Source organism: Gracilinanus agilis, chromosome 1 (genome assembly GCF_016433145.1).
Source record: "Gracilinanus agilis isolate LMUSP501 chromosome 1, AgileGrace, whole genome shotgun sequence".
NCBI classification, from domain to species: Eukaryota; Metazoa; Chordata; class Mammalia; order Didelphimorphia; family Didelphidae; genus Gracilinanus; species Gracilinanus agilis.
In genome coordinates this window covers 386,942,288-386,961,230 of record NC_058130.1, presented here as the reverse complement: position 1 = coordinate 386,961,230, position 18,943 = coordinate 386,942,288, and the positions used below count along the sequence as shown (strand labels likewise).

Sequence of the window (18,943 nt, the reverse complement as noted above, 5' to 3'; positions counted from 1 at the left end):
TAAGTTACTGCAGATGAATAAAACTTGGCAAGGTCAATCAGGGTAAGGTTCTTGGCATGCTGATCAACATATGTTAGGGTGGAGAGAAAGTTAAAAACTGGCTAGGCGAGAAATATTCAGATTATGTCCAAATTCCAGGAATCAGGACAAAAAAAGCTAAAATTAAGCCAAGAAGGGCATAGAATTAATTCAAGTAGAGCATAATTTTTCAACCAGCAAACTTTCTAATTAATTATAATAATTGAGAAGAAATTAGCATCTCATATGTAACTATTTCCACATGAGAATTATAATGTTAATTGGCATTTAAAAGACTAATTCTGAAAAACTTTGTAATCTTTGAGTGTTTTCTGAAACAAATACAAATTAAATATTTAGCACAGTTTTGGTGGATGTATAAGGATGTACAAGAGTCAACTGTTAAATTTTCAGTGTGAGCATTTATATCTCAGAAACATCAGCAAATGCTACAAATCAGGGCTTGATTTATTATTCTGTTGATTGTCTAGAATTAAAAAATGATGGAAAAAATTTAATAATACAGGTTACCTCAGACACTTCCTGGGTGTGTGACCTTGGGCAAGTCACTTAACTCCCACTGCCTAGCCCTTACCACTCTTCTGCCTCAGACAGAAGGCAAGAGTTTTTTTAAAATACAGGTTAAACTTTAAAATTGTCATAGAAATTTTTTCCCCCTAGAGAACTAGTTTGGGGAGGGGGAGGAAGGAGAGAGAGAGGAAGATGAAGAGTTCTTCTGGTGCAGCCTCATTTTTTTTAGTAACTGATAAGTGTTCTGCAACTTATAAGGATTTCATTGGTTTATTGAATGTCTGGTTTGGAAAAACACTCTCTATTAAAGCAGGCTGCCACATTGAAGCAAAAGGCTCAAGTTCACCTAGTTAGTATGTGTCAGAGGTGGGACCTGAACCCAGGTCATCTTGCCTGAAAATTGGTCATAGCCTGCATAATCTATATGGCAGCTATGTAGTAGTCAGAATATTTGACTAATGACAATACCTTAAAACCCAGGTACTTTACAAGCATATATACTACTACCTTATAGACTGCTCTTGAAAGTACCTTTGGAAACTTCCTATTCCATTTGTCACTGCCTCATGTTGTGAGGAAGATTAGTTAGTAATTAATTATTAAGGATGGACCTAGCAGGAAGGACTGGAGCATTCCAAGATGGAATGAAGGAGCAGGAAGTAGGGCTTGTGCCCTGAGAGAGACTCCATTAGTGGTTGGCACAAACTGTTGCTAGCCCTGGGAGATCTCAGACCTACATCCTGATTCCCTGGGATCCTGAGTGGTGGTGGCTTCTAGCTAGTGGACAAGACCTGCAGAGCTGTACCAGGTGGAGGAGGGGTTTGGGATCTGGTGGACAGCATCTCAAGCACACTCGCTCTACTTGGATACCTTGGACCACCTTGGCTTTTGGCATCCTGTGATCATCTGTGGATTACTGTGAGAACCCCAAAGCCACCTTCAGACCCATTAGTTGTGCTGGTCAAACCTGGCTGGAACCAGGTTTGAAGCAGCCTCCCAGAGACTCCAGAACTGCTCCTTGGGCCCTGCCTGCTTAGGACACTAAGATTAGAGAAGTAAAATCCTCCCCTTGCCCTGTGGTTTTGCCCTTTAGGTTTTAAGTATAGAATTCCCTATCCCACCTTTATTTTAGTTGAACATAATTAAAACTGTTAAAACCTTTTACCTTGCCTGCTGGTTTCAAAGACTCTGGCCTAGTGGTGAGCTGGGAGACCGTTAGCTTAACTGCCATTCTGACTGTTAACAGTTAATACCAGCTTAACTGTGTACTCTGGTCTCCCCATCCTGGTCCTGTCTCTCCTTCAACCCAATGTGTGTACCCACAACCATTTAGATTATATTTTAACATCCCTGGTGCCCCATCTCTTTTACACTCAACATATATCTAAAAGCCTCTGGGGCCAATTTGAACACAAGCCACCTCAGGATAAAGCATGGCAAATAAGCTAATTTAGGGGCCAAGAGCCTGTGCCCCAGCAAAGCCTAAGGTTGCCAAGGTATTCATGTCTTCTCATTCTGCTACCACACTAGCAACAAAACATAGATTGCCCTCAAGGGAACTAGACTCCACTGAGCTGACACTCTGTCATCTTTGATTTCCAAAATTTCTTTGTTTTGGCTTCCTTTATAGAAAGACACTAGGGCAAGAGTTCTTTGGAGTATAAAACTTGTTTTCTTAAAAAACAAAACAAAACTATATTTCAATACAGCTGGTTTCTTCATTGTAATCTTATACATTTAAAATGTTATTCTGAGAAGGGTTTTACCAGACTTTCAGAGGGGTCCATGACACAATTAAGTATCAATGTACTACAGTGTATGGCCAACCTGTGGAAATAAAGTGGCTTTTCATACCAAGCCAGTTTTTTTAATGTGCTTATATTTCTTATCCTATAAAAACTTGTTCTGATTATTTTTAAGACTTTTAGCATGTAACATATGCTCTAGAACCTCCTAGATCAAGACATTTAAAAAGGAAAGAAAATTTAGAAATGAACATTTCATTTTGTGTTTTTCTAAACTTTGAGCACAGAGTTACAATTTACAGAGTCTATCTTCTATCAATCATGTTAAAAATCTAAATGTTAGGATTCAGTTGTCGACACTTGCAGCCAAACACCTATTTTCCATTAGGCTTAAGCAATTTACTAAAACCAAAAATGAAGACAGAAACCAGAGGAGAAGGGAGAGAGCAGAAAATAAAGCAAGGTAATTCTGAGGCTTATTTCCCTTCCTGACCTATTTCCACCACAGTTTGGGCCACTGGAAGAAAAATGTTGCTTATTTAAAAAAAAAAAAAAAAAAAGATGAGAGATCACTTACCTGTACTGTTTTGCTTAGCAGTTGCATAGGAAAATAGAAACAATCGTTTAAGTAGTTTAGGAGCCTGGGTATGATGAATTATGCCACTGACAATCTAGGAAAAAAGTAGCCACTGTCAAGTTATTAAGTACTAAAGAGCTAAGCATACTTTAATTTTGTCCAGGAAAATCTCAGAGAAGAAAAAAGCTCATAGTTTTTGACTAGGCTGCTAGAAATACACTTAAGGGAAGATAGCTTTCATGATCCCCTATAATAGCTCAATTAGGTATGTAATCCCAAACTTTAATGACAGCTCTTGGAGCCATCATAAGTGGTCAGATTACTAAATTATAGGCAGAAGTTTTCTAAATAGTGCTTTTTTTTCCTTAAAAATTGGATTTAAGTGTCAACTCAATTATTAATCAAATTTTAAATAAAATCTCAAACTCCCAAATATATTCTAATAAAAACATTACACAGTTTAATTTAAAAAACAAATTTTTTTGTTCTATGTCTCCTGATCCTTTTTCCTGTCTCTATACATATGAAATTAGCATGGAGTGGTAAAAGGAGTCATGAATCTGGAGTCATTCAATAAACATTTATTAATCATCTACTATGTACCACACACCATGTTAAATGATGGGAATAAATAGAAAGATCAGTCCCTGCTCTCAAGGATATAAGGGTCTAATAGTGGAGACAATAAGCAAACAACTATGTATAAACCATCCTTATACACTAGATTAACTGGAAATAACTAACAGTGAGAAGGATAGGTTCAAATTTCATTCTGACACTATCTAAATGACTTTAGGCAATAATAACAACAATAATGATAGCTAGCATTTTGTAGTGCTTTATTTATATGATCACATAATACTCCCATCAACCTTGTGAGGCAAGTGCTATTATTGTTCTCATTTTATAGATAAGGAAACTAAGGTAAAAAAGAGGTTAAATGGTCTTCTCCAAGGTCAAATCAATCCAATTACAGCTAGGTTGAAACAATTTACTATAGTGATATTTTGGGGCTACCTAGGGTTTTTTAGTATCAAAAACTATCTTCCCATTCCAAGCCCACTTAGTATGGATAACAGAGCTTACTACAGAAGTTAGTTTGAAGTTGTAAAAGTGAAATTTGGGAAATGCCATCTAAAAGTGTATATATTTCTATGGACATGGAAAATGTATCAAACTACATTTCCCGTGATCTAACGTGGTCCAACTGGTTTCCGTTTCCGGGTTTTTGGGCTTGGGGAGGCCTACGTCTTGACGCAGGGAAGAGTTTATAATCTCCTGGGTTAGGAGGGAGTGCTCTCTTGGCCAGTAGACTCAGGTAGATACGGGAGACAAAATGGGAGCGGCAGTTTTGAATGCTTACAAGAGCGTGGTCTAATAACTTATCTATCAGCATGGCTTTAATTAAAATACTAATATATATATTTATACCAGCCTTTATCATTTTTAATATTTATAATTTTGGCAACCTTATGAAGTTTGGAAATCGAATTTTCAATTTTCTGGATAGTCTAAGAGGAAGAAGCCATGTGGCTCTGGGACCCAGTCTCAGAAGCGATTTTTTTCCTTGCCCAGTCCTCTCCCGATTTTCCCCAGCCTAGAGGCTGTTTTACGGGGAAGAGAGACAATGGTTTTAATTGCCGCTGGGCTGCGAATTATTTTGCTCAATGCCCCGGGCCTGGTGGCCCTTGCTGGCACTGATGGACTGCCGGTGCCCAGCCAGTTTCGTCTCGTAGCCCATCTCCTGACTCTTGACTTGATCTCCATTCCTGCCTCGCCGAAAGCCTGCAAGCCTCCCAGTGTCTGTGATCTCCGATCCTGACTCGCTGGTGCTGCTGGAGTCCAGAACCCCGGAGCCCCAACAGCTCACCCAGTCCTGACTTGCCGAGATCTTGACCTCCAGAGACTGCTTCAGCTCTGCCGCAAACAATTTGGGTAGTATTCCCCTTTTCTCCCTATTTCTAGCCTTCCACGTGTTTCTCTAAAGACCTAATTTAGCCACCCACACAAGCTCTACACGTCGGATTTTCTACAAAACTGTTTTTCTCTAGCCCTGAGTGTGGCTGCCAGGAATCAATAATTCAGGTTGATTCCTGGTGGCCACACATTTTAATATATATATCTATAATACTTAAATTTTCTTCCTTACAAAGTTTAGATGTATTTGTCCAGACTTGGGTATCAAAATAACCAGCAAACAACTAAAGAGCTGGGATAACACATGTATATTATTTGCCTTAGTCAGAAAAAGCAAACAAATTGAAGTCCCATCAGACTTCTATTGAAGTGGTTAATGTGAGATTAAAAAAAAAAAAAAAGTCTCACAGTGTGTCTTGCATTTTGTTCATCAAAAGCACAGGAACTGTGATGAAAGTAAAATAATCCCAGTCACTTTTCTGAATTTGCCTATTTATTCCATATCACTTTATTCTGGCCCAAAGCAATTAAGGTTTACTCAGTCAGCAAAAGCACAGCTCTTTCTGTAAAAGCCAACTTCCCTCACTGAAACTAGAGTTTGCTCTTCCTCACCTCAACACTTTCTTTCAAGACTTTGACTTTTGCTTTTCCTTAGGTGTCAAAGTCACTGATCTACTGGTTGAGAAGCTAATAGCTGCAGGTGAAGATTGCTTCAGGCCTTCTCTCTTCAATCCCACCTCCAATGCCCCTCACTGTCTTTCCATAGACAGTTTCCTCTGTTTACTATTCTTCTGTATGGTGAAGGTCCAGAAAGCAAGGCATAAAATGAATGAAGGGCCTCAGAAGGAGCAGTATGCTCTCTGAAAATGCATAGGCTGGATTAATTCAATTTTGAGTATGGCCCAATAATACATTATTGTATTATATTAAAAAAAAATCTGGCAGCATAAGCTGCTCTTTTCCTTACCTTTTTGGCAATATAAACAAAATAAACACTCACTCCTAACCCACTTCTCCAGGATTCCAAGGGGGGGGGGGAATCTAAAGGGAAATAATTTCTCCAAACAGATGCAAATAGTTACCCTTTTAACTTCCTCTTCTTTTGTGTACCTCAGACAGAAGTGAAATACTCGGAGATCTTTGCAGTGGATGATGAGCTTTTCAGGGTATTTCTTTAATTGTCCAAACAATGGTTTCTTTTTCTCATCAAACACTACAGGAGGAAAAAATCCAAGTCAGTAGATCAGATAAGAAAAGAAAATTGGGTTACTAAGGCATGAGGGTGATAAGCTACAGTTTAAAGAATCATAGCTGTCTTCTTAAAAAGTGAGAGTTAAAACAGTGCTTGTTCCCTAGGACTCATTCAGCAAGAGTTCGATACATGCCCCAGTCTATGAGCAGTCCTGTTTCTTCATTATACTGGCCACAACACCAGCAATTAAATAGGCCAATTATTCTCAGGAGAATTAAATTTTACTGAATTGAAGAAACCAGGACCCTAAAACTAAAAATCACCAAGCAAAGAGTTCTCCAGGGGAAAATCTTCTATTAGAGAGAGCATAGTTCTGGAGTGGAGGGAATGTATGAAGAATTATATAAGGTAAGCTTTTTAAAATGGGACAGCTAGGTGGTAGAGTAGATAGAGTGCAAGCCTGGAGTCAGGGAGAGCTAAATTCAAATCTGAGCTTAGACACTTACTAGCTGGGTGACCCTGGGAAAGTTGCATAACCCTGTTTGCCTCAGTTTTCTCAACTGTCAAATGAGCTAGAGAAGGAAATGGCAAACCACTCCAGTATGCTTGCCAAGAAAATCTGAGATGGGATTATGAAAAGTTGGACTCAACAGAAAGGACCATCACCATCACCACAAAGCTTTTTATTTTTTTATGAGCACACACATAAATACTATGTTCTAGTACATTCCATAACTCTGGTGCCTTTCATAGCACTAGAATCACAGTAAATGTTTAATAAATTCCACAGCTGTAAACTGTTTAAATTCTAAGTAAAATTTATATTGTGAACAGTAGGAAGAAAGAAAGCCCTACCACAGGCAAGTTCTAGTATGTTGGATTGGAATTAAGTGCCCTTGGTTCCTCAGTTTAAAAGACTTAAAAAAAAAAACACCCTTAAAGGACAGTAATGGCACTGGACTTGGACTAAAAAAGCTCAGACACAAACTAACTGTGTGACTCTGGGTCAACCACTTTAACTCTCTGTACATCAGTTTTAGAATGAATGGGATGAAACAGATGGTCTCAAAGGTCTCTTCCAGTTGTAAATCTATAATCTCATGACACATTTGACAAAATTAGTTTTTGGTGGGCAACTCAAATAGCCAAGGTTGTTACTGAATATGGAGTTGATGCTATTATATAGAACATATTTTCAAGATTTGCTTGTTTGAGATACCTTAAAATTTGACTGTAAAATACATACTTACCTCCATAAATTTGGTCAACACAGTGCAATGTAATATCATTTTCTCCTATCACCTTATTCTTAAATTGAGGCTCCTAAAAAAACATGAACAAAAAATAATTAAGAGGCCTTAATGAACAGGATTGAAAGATTTATAGGTTGGGTACAAGCTGAGTTATCTCCCTCTTAAATGATAGGAAAAAATAACCATAACTCTGAGTAAGATATTATGTAGTTACGTGGCACAAATAACAAGATAAAGAACTCTACACTACCCAAATATACATGATCAGCATCATGCTCCTCATTTGTTCTACATAAGGATGTACAGGGCCAAACAACATCCACTCAATTTAGTGGGAAGCAAAATAGACGTTAACATCTCTCCTGTATAAATTCTAGAAGCTACAGAAATTCTATTCACCTATAAAAGTAAGCAAACCCAAACCTGATAAAAGGAGAAAAGATCAAATGATTCAGCTTCTGGTAAATGTACTCTTCATGGATTTCCACAGAACAATGGAATACTTTTAACAAGAGGAGAGAAGAGGACACAATGGTACTAGAGGACCATGGCCCTGCTATTTAAAATGCAAGCTTGATAAAGGGCAAGTTTAAACAGGAACCAGGAAGTGATCTCTGCTCCCAACTTAGCACTGGTCACATTTTTCTACTATGTAGATTTCATTTATTCATGCTATTGACTCAGAGGGCCTGCTCCATTGAGGGCAGGAACATTATCTTCTCTCTTCTGCCTCCCCTAGTGCTTAGCACATAGTATTCTATAGAAACATTTAAATTCTAAGGGAGGTACTCCCTCATTAGTGTTGAGTATTTTGCCTACCAATGAAGACAACAGCTTCTCCTTGCCACACACAATGGTTCTTGTATACACTATCCCATAAACCTATATATAATAGTGTGGAAATCTTCCTCTGTCTTCTAACGTCTTCATGTATATTTGTGAAGTATTTAGGTTGTCCACCTATTATCCTTCATTGTCACTATACCTCAAATCCATCTCCTTTTTTATTCATATACATTCTGAGGATGGCTTTTATTACCAAGGCATTATCAGTCACAGGCTATAGCCTAATTACCTGGACCTGGGAAATTCAAGCAAGTTTGTAAACGATACTACTAGAACACTTCACAGGGGTTCTGCTACTGAAAGGAAGAATCAGAGGCTAAAGACTGTGCCTTTCTTTACATGCCCAGTGCTCATAGTAAGAGCTCAATAAATACTATCTGATTTCTCAGTGGAAATAGGGAAGTAGAAAAGAAATTCTCTATATGTGTATGAACATATGATAGCGATAGAGACATTCAAACACAGAGAATATGTTTTGTATATATTTGTAAACTAGAAGCTGGATGACCATTAAAGAATTATTGCATAGTCTGGGTAATAATATTTTCATACATTATCATCCAATGTAGATTCCTCTCCAAGGAAGGCAATCTTGAAGTCTGTGCAAACGAGTTTCCCACAGATTCCATGCTGACCTGAATCATCCTGGATACACTTAAGTACCGTGCTGGCTTCACAAAGCAGTTGTTCACCTAATCAAAAAGCAAAATACGTACATGGATTTTTTAAAAATAGTAAAAAAAAAAAATTAAAGGCTTACAGTTTTACCTTAACTAAAAACAAAAATAAGCTCACAAGTATTTTTGTCTCTTTATATGAAAAGGCTACCAACCCTTTTATTGTTTTAGTGCAGTGGTATGGAATGAAAAAATCTTTTGAGAGACTTAATTATAGCACCAATAACCAAGCACTAAGATAAGATAAGCAAAGTCAAAATAGACTGACTAGATCTATGATGAACATTTTTCTGGATAAACCTGACTTTGAGAGATGGAAGTTTCTAGGGAAATAGTATTCATCAGGCCTCCACCATCAAGAAGACATGGAAGCAAGATTGTCAGTACCTCCTTTTAGACTAACAGGTATTCCATAAAATCTTTCCCCTGTATGGCTGACAGGTAAAGTGAAATCTTGCTAATATTTTTAAAATATAGAATCTCTCATCAGTTTTATAGCCACTGACTGAAGTCACAATTTCTCATTTGGGCAGGGGAAAGGGGATTTGATAGAATCTGCCTGGCTCCTTGATTGCAAAGTTAGCAGCTGAGTAACAAGAGGTATGAGGCAAAGAACTTTTTCAAGATCATCCTAATCACATGGAGCAGGGCTCGAAAGACAAGCAGCAGTACATGCCCATAATATAAAGGCAGGGTCTATATGTTCCCAAGAAGAAAAGCTCATGTTTTTTCTGGAAATCCATCATAAATGGTAGGAAAAGGGAATGATATGGGAGAAAAGACTAGAGATATAGTATAAGGAAGAAAAGGAGGAAACTATTTCCTCTAAAAAAGCAAATCTAGTATAGAAATATGCTCTCCCCCACCCTCACCCCCCCAAATACACATACAAAAAGGTTGAAGGGAAAAAGAAAATAAACACTCCTCTTTAAAAATTTCTTATAATATCATTAAAATTGTTCCTTCTTGGAAAGTAGGAGCATGAATCATGTAACCATGTTAACTTTACTAAAAAATGAATATTAATAAATGTTTAAAAAATAATAAAAAAAATTGTTCCTTCTTCATTCAACTCTCCATGTTAGATCAGAGACAAGTTTCTGATGCCTCAAGATTGGCAAGAAAACATAGATGGGAATTAATTTATCTTCTCTTTTTAAGAACTTAAGTAATTGCTTTAGGTTTAAAGAGTAAGGTAATACAGGAGTTGTTTATCCAATGAAGGTTCATCCAATAGTTCAACTTCTAGAGACAACAGTGTTTGGGGAAAATACACACATGTACACAACAGTTAAGCCAGGAATTTATTCAGTGTTCAAAATAGCTTCAGAAAAGGCTCTTTAGTTAAGCTAAAGGGAGATTTGTTTTAAAAAGGTTTTCTGTGATTTAAACTTCTTGCAATGCCTTTAATGAATTTTCCAGCTACATTTCTCTCTCAGATATATACCATCCTGTAGCTGAAACACTTTAAGTTAAAAATTAGTGTAAGGCAGCTAATAGGAGATCTTATAATTTTTATACTAAAAAGCAGTAGAAGGAGATAACATTTTGAAGCAAAGTATACCACTTCAAGTAGCACACTAATTTATATGAACAAGGCTAAAATTCTTTCCAAAGAGGGGTATGGCACAGTATACAGAGTACAGGTTTCAGAACACACAGCTTCTAACCCTAACCCTCTTCCTTTAAGAACAGATAAACCACATCCTGTGACCTGAAACACTTGAAATTTAGGTCTCTTTGCTGGGTGGGTCCTCAAAGACCCTTAGAATATAAGAGGGCCCACATGATTGCTAGACTGCGATATACCACTTCCTATTTCCTGGTTTAGGTTTCTGGAGTGCCTCAGGACATCACATAGCCAAGCTATGCTTGTCAGACAGTACATTTATTAAGTTCCCACTATGTGTCAAGTACTAAGGTCACACTTTAAGGGGGGAGACAACATGCAAACTAGGTACAAAGTATATGGAAGATAAATTGGAAATCTTCTACAAAGGAAAACACTAGAATTAAGAGAGATTGCTAAAAGCTTCCCATAGAAGACAGGATTTTAGTTGGGACTTGAAGGAAGCCAGGAGGTGGAGATGAGAATATTCCAAGCATTAGGGCAGAAAGCCAGTGAAAATGGCTGGAGTCAGGTAATCTTGTTCAAAGACTAGCAAGGGGGCCAGTCTTACTGGAGAATTCAAGGGGGAAGGAAATAATGTAAGGTATAAACATAAGAAGCCTGGAAAGGTAGGGGACACAATACCTCCTGCAACCCTACTAGGTTCCCAGGGTCACAACATCCTGGCTGGGGAACTCCCAAGATCTAGTAACACTATCCATTGCCAAGGAGAGGGGCCAGGTAATTGAGGACTGGCAGTGCTGAGAAGTAGATGGCCTGATTCTGGAGGAAACCCTGAATTTTCTTATCCCTTTCTTTCTTCAGTAGCTATCCTCCTCATTTCCCTAACAGTATACTCCTAAGTCCCTCTTATTTGCCCTACCCCAGTGTGAATTCCCAGCCACTAAGGAACAAACCCTCATCCTGCTCCCTTAATCCTATTCACCTTGACCCTATCCTCCTGAACGTCCCCATTTCAGATCACTCAGTCCCCTCCTCTGTGCCATCTGGAACTCTGACTGATTTAAAGCAGCCTTTCATTTTAGCCTCCTTCTTTTCTCTAGCGGTAATTCAGAATTGGCTCTTCATCCCCCAGGATGGCACACTTCCCTCTCCATCTTTCCAGCACTGGTTGCATCTTCTTTCATTCCCCTGTCTCACTACTTCTAGTGAGAGAGCTCTTAATACTCTTTGCTTTCATTGACTCTGATGCTTGAAGGCTCACACCTTCCGGAACTCCAACCCTGGACTACTACTCCCATCTACCTCCTTTGCTCTTATTTGCATCCCAATGAACAGAGCAGAAGTCACACAGCATTCCACTCCAAATTTATATTATCTAACCCTAATAATGCCACACTATATCAAAGCAATTCTACTCTTACCTGACTTTTTATCCCACTCACCATAATAGCTGTTCCAAACCTTCTGATCTCTCTTCAAGCTATCCACAAATACCCCTCCCTTTCACTACTCTCTCAGTTGAGAAGCTCACCTGCTACTTCACTTAAAATACTGATATTCCTCTTCTTCCTTTCTCTTATCTCCTTGAGATGGCCTCCCATCACCTTCTCTTTACTCCTGTCTCTGATAATTCAGATCTTCTCTTTAGCACCTCCTCCTGCACCCTATTCCATCCTGTCTTCTCCAAGACATTGTCCCTTCTTTTATACCCCTCAATCTTCATTTTATTTCCATTGTTTTGTTCCTTAATGTTTTTAAGCCTACCCAAGTTTTCCCTTATCTTAAAAAAAAAAACAACACTGACACAAATTCCTACCATCCCCTACCACCTTCCATTCTCTAGTTCTCTACTTTTCTCAGATAAACTTAAAAAAGCCATCTGTACTGATACTCCCACTTACTGTGCTCACTCTTGTCTAAACCCACTGCAATCTGGCTTCTGACTCATCATTCAACTGAAAATACTTTCTCCTAATTGCCAAGTCCAAAGGCCTCTTCTTCCTCCTCCTCAGTCCTGGTCTTTTTCCACCTATCTATAATATCAGACACTGCTGACACTGTTTCTTCCTGGATATCTTTCCTCTGAGGGTCTCAGTACCATTGCTTTCTGTTGATTTTCCTCCTTCTGTCTGACAACAGCTAGATTTCTTTTGCTGGATCTTCCATGTCGCCCTTGACAACTCTAAATGTCCTTCAAGGATCTGACCTGGTCCTGTTCTCCTTTTTCTCTGTACTATCTTGCTGGGTGATCTTATCAGTTACTCCAGGGTCAATTATCATTTCTGGGCAGCCGAGTCTCAGATCCACAAACAAATAACCCCTTTCTCTCTCCTGAGTTCTGCCACCACCAAAGGCCTATTGAACATTTTAAACTGAGTGCTCTGGAAGTACTTCAAATTTAACATCTCCAAAAAAGAACTCATTACCATTTCTCCTACAATAATTTTCCCCTTCCCAAATTCTATATGCCTATTAAGGGCATTACCATTCTTCTGGCCACCAAGCTTCACAACTATTATCATTTTTTAAAAACCCTTACCTTCTAGGGAAGAGCAGCAAAGGCTAGACATCTAGGGTTAAGTGACTTACCAAGAAATCATCCAGTTAGGAAGTGTATGAGGCCACATTTGAACCCAGGCCCTCCCAACCCTAGGTCTAGTCTTCTATCTATTATGCTCCCTAGCTGTTCCTTTTATTATCATTCTTGACTCCTCACTCTCACTCATTCTCCAAATCCAATCAGTTGCCAAATCTTATTGTTTCTACCTTTGCAAAATCTCTGGTATATAACTTCTCTATACTCTACTCACATAGCCAGCTGGCATCACTTTGTGCCTAGACTATTGCAATAACCTTTTGTTTTTAACTTATTATTATTTTTTAAAACTCTTACCTTCTGAGTTGGAGTCAATACTGTGTATTGGCTCCAAGGAAGAAGAGTGGTAAGGGATAGACAATGGGGGTTAAGTGACTTGCCCAGGGTCACACAGCTAGATTTGAACCTAGGACCTCCTGTCTCTAGGCCTGGCTCTCAATCCACTAAGCCACCCAGCTGCCCCCACAATAACCTTTTAATTGGCTCTCTACCTCAGATCTTTCCCTATACCAATCTATTCCTATATCATTGCCAAAGTATTGTTCCTAAAGTACAGATCTGATGACCTTCCACTCCACTTCCATTCTCCTCTGCCACTCCTCCAATACTTCTAGCATAAAATTTAATGGTTGTCATTTAAAGTTTCTTATAATTTGGGTCCCTTCCTATCTTCCCAGTCACCCTTCCATACTCTATGATCTGGATATACTGGCTTACTTGCTATTCCTCACACATCACATTCCATTTTCCTGTTTTTACGCCTTTAAACTGGCTGTCCCTCCTGCCTAGAATATTTTTTCTCTTCACCTTCCACCTCTTAGAACCCCTGGCTTCCTTTCTTCGAGACTTAGCCTACCTTCTGTATGAGGTTTTCCTGCCCCTCTCTCATGTCTGTTGCTAGTGTCTTCCCTTATAAGGTTCTCTTGTATCTACACTGTATACAATGTGTTTATGCATATTTTTTATTTATATCTATAAAAGTTTGTATTACATAAGTTATATCTCATATATACACACCTAAATATGTATTTATATGTGTGTGTGTGTGTGTGTGTGTGTGTGTGTGTGTTGTTTCTCCCTTAAGAATATAGACTTCTTGGCTTAGCGTAGAAAGTGTTTGATAAATGCATTATTTTGGTGGGCATTTAAATCCTTCTAGATACATCAATTGTCCTAAATGGTACAGGAAGTAAAATAAGGATGGGGAAAAAAAACAACTAGATGGAAAGTTGGTATACACTAGGTAAAGGTTTTCAGGGCAATGGGTGTTTTTGTTTTGCTCTGTTCAAATTGTAAGTCAGGAAAGAAAAGGGTGGCAAAAAAAACTCTGCTAAGATATGTATGGTGAGAGGGGCTAGCTGATTAACCAATTTATAATTAGGTGGTGAACAAGAGGGAAGAGAAGCAAGAGGCTTATAGTCTAGGCTTGGTATATATATATATATATATATATATATATATATATATATATATATATATATATAACATATATGTAGAGCCAGGTATGTGGTTACTGAACTAGCTATCTCTGCAACTCAGCTGTGTAACCTCATTCAGGCTGCAAACCTTTGGTTGAAAACAAAGGAGTATATAAATAGTAACATCAGAAATGAGGTAATTTATTTATTGACCAATTGCATATAATGTATAATGTTCACATAGCCTGTTACCTGGTAACAAGTGAAGAGTTACTTCCTTCTCTGCTACTTCCTTTTCATTTGTGTGTATTTCCTAAAAGAAAGGAAGAAAAAAAAGAAATTTTTAAAAAATGTAATGCTTGAAAAGAACAACACCAAGCCGTACTGTCAAGATACAGTCCACAATATAACAAACAACATATTAGACCATTATATTATTTTGTTTATTAGGCCATGAACTACTGAGGTGATTTTGGTTGATAAGCATCAGGCAAAAAGACTGAACATCCTAAACCTACCCCAATGTGTTAAAATGATTTGTTTTGAACTGAAAAATCTTAACATCTGTCTCTCTAAAATTATATGTGCTTAATAAGTGTAAATGCAAAATTTCTAAAAGAAAGGAAGTAAACCTAACCCAATTAATGTGGCATGGGTTCTGGACCCAAATATAATTGCTCTCAATGTGTGGTGCTGATGTCTAGGGAATTAAATATCCTTTCTGACAGTGAAAGAATGTCCCTAAGAATATGAAAGCAAATTAATACTGCAGGGAAAAGCTGATGTCTCTAAGAGTGCATGTGACCTCACCATAACATGGTAAATTTGCCAACCAATATCTTTTCTCAATGACAATAGCTATAAAAGTCTAGCCTTTATAGGTAACAGGTATAGAAGGAGCAAAAGGAGCTATTTAAAAGAAAAAAAAAGAAGAGAATAGCACTAAGATTAGAAGCAATGATGGGAACTTTGAACTACAGACAATGATGATGGAAAATTATAACATTTTGGATATGTTAAGGATTTTTAAAAGAGATCCCCGAGATCATCCAGTCTAATACCCTCATTTTATAAGCAAGTTAGTAGTAAAACTAGGATTAGGACTCAAGGTCTCTTAGTTCCTGATCTAATGTTCTTTGTGCAGAGAAAATAAAAGAGCTATATGTGGGAGGGGGGAGTAGAGGGGCACTGTAAGTATATATCTAACACCTACTATATGCTTGGAGCCTTTCTAGTATTATCTAATTTAATCCTCACAACAACCCAGAGAGGCAGGTACTATTATCATCCCCATTTTACAGTTGAGGAAACTGAGGCAAAAAGTGCCTTGCTCAGAGTTACACAGCTAGCAAGTATCCAATGGATTTGAACTCAGTTCTTCCTGACTAAAAGCCTAGTGCTCTTTCAATTGTTCCACTTAGCCTCCTCCTTTAGGGAGAATAGGCAGCATTCATTTATATATATATATATATTATAGCCCTTCAAGGCATAAAAAACATCTTCACTTGAGTAAAGGGAAGGCCTGGAAGAACTGGGAATTTTGGGTAACAAGAACCACAAGTACCTAAAGAATATGAATTTTATCTTAGATAAGTGAAGCAATCTAAAAGGACCAGTATCATTCTCATTCATTCCTTCATTTTCTCTCTCTCTCTCTCCCTCCCTCCCCTGCTTCCCTCCACTTCTTCCCCCCCCTCTAGTTCTACTTTTCATATATTTATCCACAAGGCATTTACATCTTTTTTCTCTAAACATTTTAACATTCATTTTTTTATAGTTTTGAGTTCCAAATTCTCTTCCTCTCTCTAGCCTCTCCCATACCCACTGAGAAGGCAAACAATATAATACCCATTATATATGTATTACTATGGATATTCAAAGTATTATGTATTAGTCATATGTATAAATGAATGAAAAGGATTTATTAAGTGCTTATGTGTGAAGCATTGTGCTAATAACTGAAATTATAAATAGAGAAAGAAAACTGTGTTCTCAAGGAGTTCACACTAACTGCAGAAGCAACACATAGTTGGGATGGTTCATCGGGAAGGTAGAAAAGAACCAGAAGTCCTACAGATGAAGCCCAGGAGTGGGTGGTAAGGCCTGGGATGTCCATGAGAGTAGTTCACTGTCACTGGGAAGGAGGGAATGAAGAGGGATTCTGGGTTCTCTCTGACACTGAGGGAATGAGGAGGTCATAACTAGTCATGAAAGAAAGAGGAAAGGGGCATTGGCATGCAGTTTGGTGCCACTTCTAATGGGGTCTGGAGGGGCCTATAGTTGGGGAGGCTAAAGTTGGGTCCAGGAACTCACTGAAGTTAAGTATACTGTACAACTCATCCTAAGACAGTATTCCATTTTCTTCCAGGAAAAAGAAAAGAGAAAAAGCATTAAAAAACATTATGTTTTGGGTATGGGTACATCCATACCCAACTGGAATGGGCAAATGTAGAGGAGTTCAACATCAACACATCTATGTAAGGCTCAGAAAGCATGACTGAAATTCCTTTGAGTTGGCTTCTAAATCATCTTTAAGTTGCAATATGCAATATGAAGTAGGAGGGATGTCTCTGGATTTGGAGAAAAAGGACCTGGGATCAAGTCCTAGTTTTGCCACTTAGCAGCTCTGATTTTGGGCAAGTCCTTTAATCTTTGATTCCTTAGGCCACCATCCCATTATATCACCCTCATTAAAACATAAGTTCTCAGCTGTGTGACCCTGGGCAAGTCACTTGACCTCCATTGCCCACCCTTACCAATCTTCCACCTATGAGACAATACACAGAAGTACAAGGGTTAAAAAAACAACAACAACAAAAAAAACAACATAAGTTCCATGAAGGCATTTTGCTTGATTGTATTTCTATCTCTAGTACTTAGAACAGTACATAACAAAATAAATACTTAACAAATGCCTTTTCTATCCATCTATCAAAGACAGAAAAGCAAAGTAATCTGAAGATTAAAGTGGGGGTGGGAAGACTTAAGTCGTTTCTTTAATAGATACATGGGTTGTGTGACTAAAGGAAAATCTCTTAATCTTTCAGTGTTCCCTGCAACTTTCAAAGAGTAAGTTGGGGGGGCAGCTGGGTAGCTCAGTGGATTGAGAGTCAGGCCTAGAGACGGGAGGTCCTAGGTTCAAATCTGGCCTCAGACACTTCCCAGCTGTGTGACCCTGGGCAAGTCACTTGACCCCCATTGCCTACCCTTACCACTTTTCCACCTATAAGTCAATACACAGAAGTTAAGGGTTTAAAATTTAAAAAAAAAAAAAAAAGAGTAAGTTGGACCATCTGCCATTCTGCATGAGTGGAGACAAAACCCCAAATATTAAAATCACAGGTCTGGACCCTCAACCTTCCTCCAGAAAAAAAATGCAGATAATATTTATGCTACCTATTTCACAAGACTTTTATGAGGAAATAACTTTTAAAATAATTTCATTAAGAATTAATGAATTCTGGGGGCAGCTGAGTAGCTCAGTGGAGTGAGAGTCAGGCCTAGAGACAGGAGGTCCTAGGTTCAAACCCGGCCTCAGACACTTCCCAGCTATGTGACCCTGGGCAAGTCACTTGACCCCCATTGCCCACCCTTACCACTCTTCCACCTATGAGACAATACACTGAAGTACAAGGGTTTAAAAAAAAAAGAATTAATGAATTCTTAACTAACTAAAAATGTTAACATGAATAATAGCAACATATGCACAATTAAATCAGAACAGGGAACTATGTTATATTCAAAAGTTTCTCAACTAAAAGCCAAAGGTTTCTTTATCTTTTCTAAATGAAAAGTTAAAAGACTGAATGAGCAAATGCAATTGACCTAGTCAAGTATTTCTACAGCTATGAAAAAAACTAAACCAAATCAACCACCAAGTGTTGGTAAAAAGTTTTATAGAGATTTTTTTGAAGGACTCATTTCTGAAACATCTAGATCTCTTTATCAGTTTGACAATACTATGTAACAAGTCTATACTGGTGATGCTTGTTCACTTTTATCTTAGAAGGAGACTCAAGTCTAATTTTTCTTACCTGAGGTAATGCTATAGAAAATCATAGAGTAAAATTGTTCGTGACTATGATGTAAAAATGTTGCACTGAAAATTTAACACAGGACCTAACCTCTTTTTATAATTTTGGTGAAAGGTCAGAACTATGGACTTAACCAAAGATGGCAAAGCTATACTACTATCTTAACTATCAATTCTCAATCTTTGTGGTCTTGGGATCCCTTTACACTCAAACATTATTGAAGGCTTTTGCTTCTGTGGGTTATCGCTTTTGAAATTCACATTAGAAATTAAAACCTCTTAGGATTATAAAAATAATTTTTAGTTAGGACTTACAGGACACCCAGGAAGGTCAACCTTCCTGGGTGTCCTGTAAGTCCTAACTAAAATCCTTTCTTTTACAAGAAGCCTTCCATAAACCTTAAATCTAGGCATGGGGAGCAGCTAGAAAAAAAGCCTGAAGCCAAGAAACAGAGTGTCTTTGGAACAGCCAGGAAGCCAGGTGTCACTAGATTGAAGAATAAATATTGCAGGGTAAGGTGTAACTGTAAAGGTAGGAGAAGACAGGTTATAAAGGGCTTTGGATAC

The 18,943-nt window shown here is 38.1% G+C and overlaps 1 protein-coding gene across 3 annotated transcripts in view; it reads right to left on the bottom strand.

Moving 5' to 3' along the window:
* MTMR12 (myotubularin related protein 12) overlaps nucleotides 1–18,943 on the bottom strand; it is a 91,619-nt gene that overhangs the window by 27,904 nt on the left and 44,772 nt on the right. For all 3 annotated transcript variants that reach the window (XM_044664457.1, XM_044664464.1, XM_044664473.1), the window contains exons 2-6: nucleotides 14,596–14,656; nucleotides 8,632–8,771; nucleotides 7,231–7,303; nucleotides 5,871–6,001; nucleotides 2,872–2,965 (exon numbers count right to left, since the gene is read on the bottom strand). In XM_044664457.1, the coding sequence (XP_044520392.1) occupies nucleotides 2,872–2,965; nucleotides 5,871–6,001; nucleotides 7,231–7,303; nucleotides 8,632–8,771; nucleotides 14,596–14,656 (499 nt within the window). The remainder of the gene's footprint in view (nucleotides 1–2,871; nucleotides 2,966–5,870; nucleotides 6,002–7,230; nucleotides 7,304–8,631; nucleotides 8,772–14,595; nucleotides 14,657–18,943) is intronic.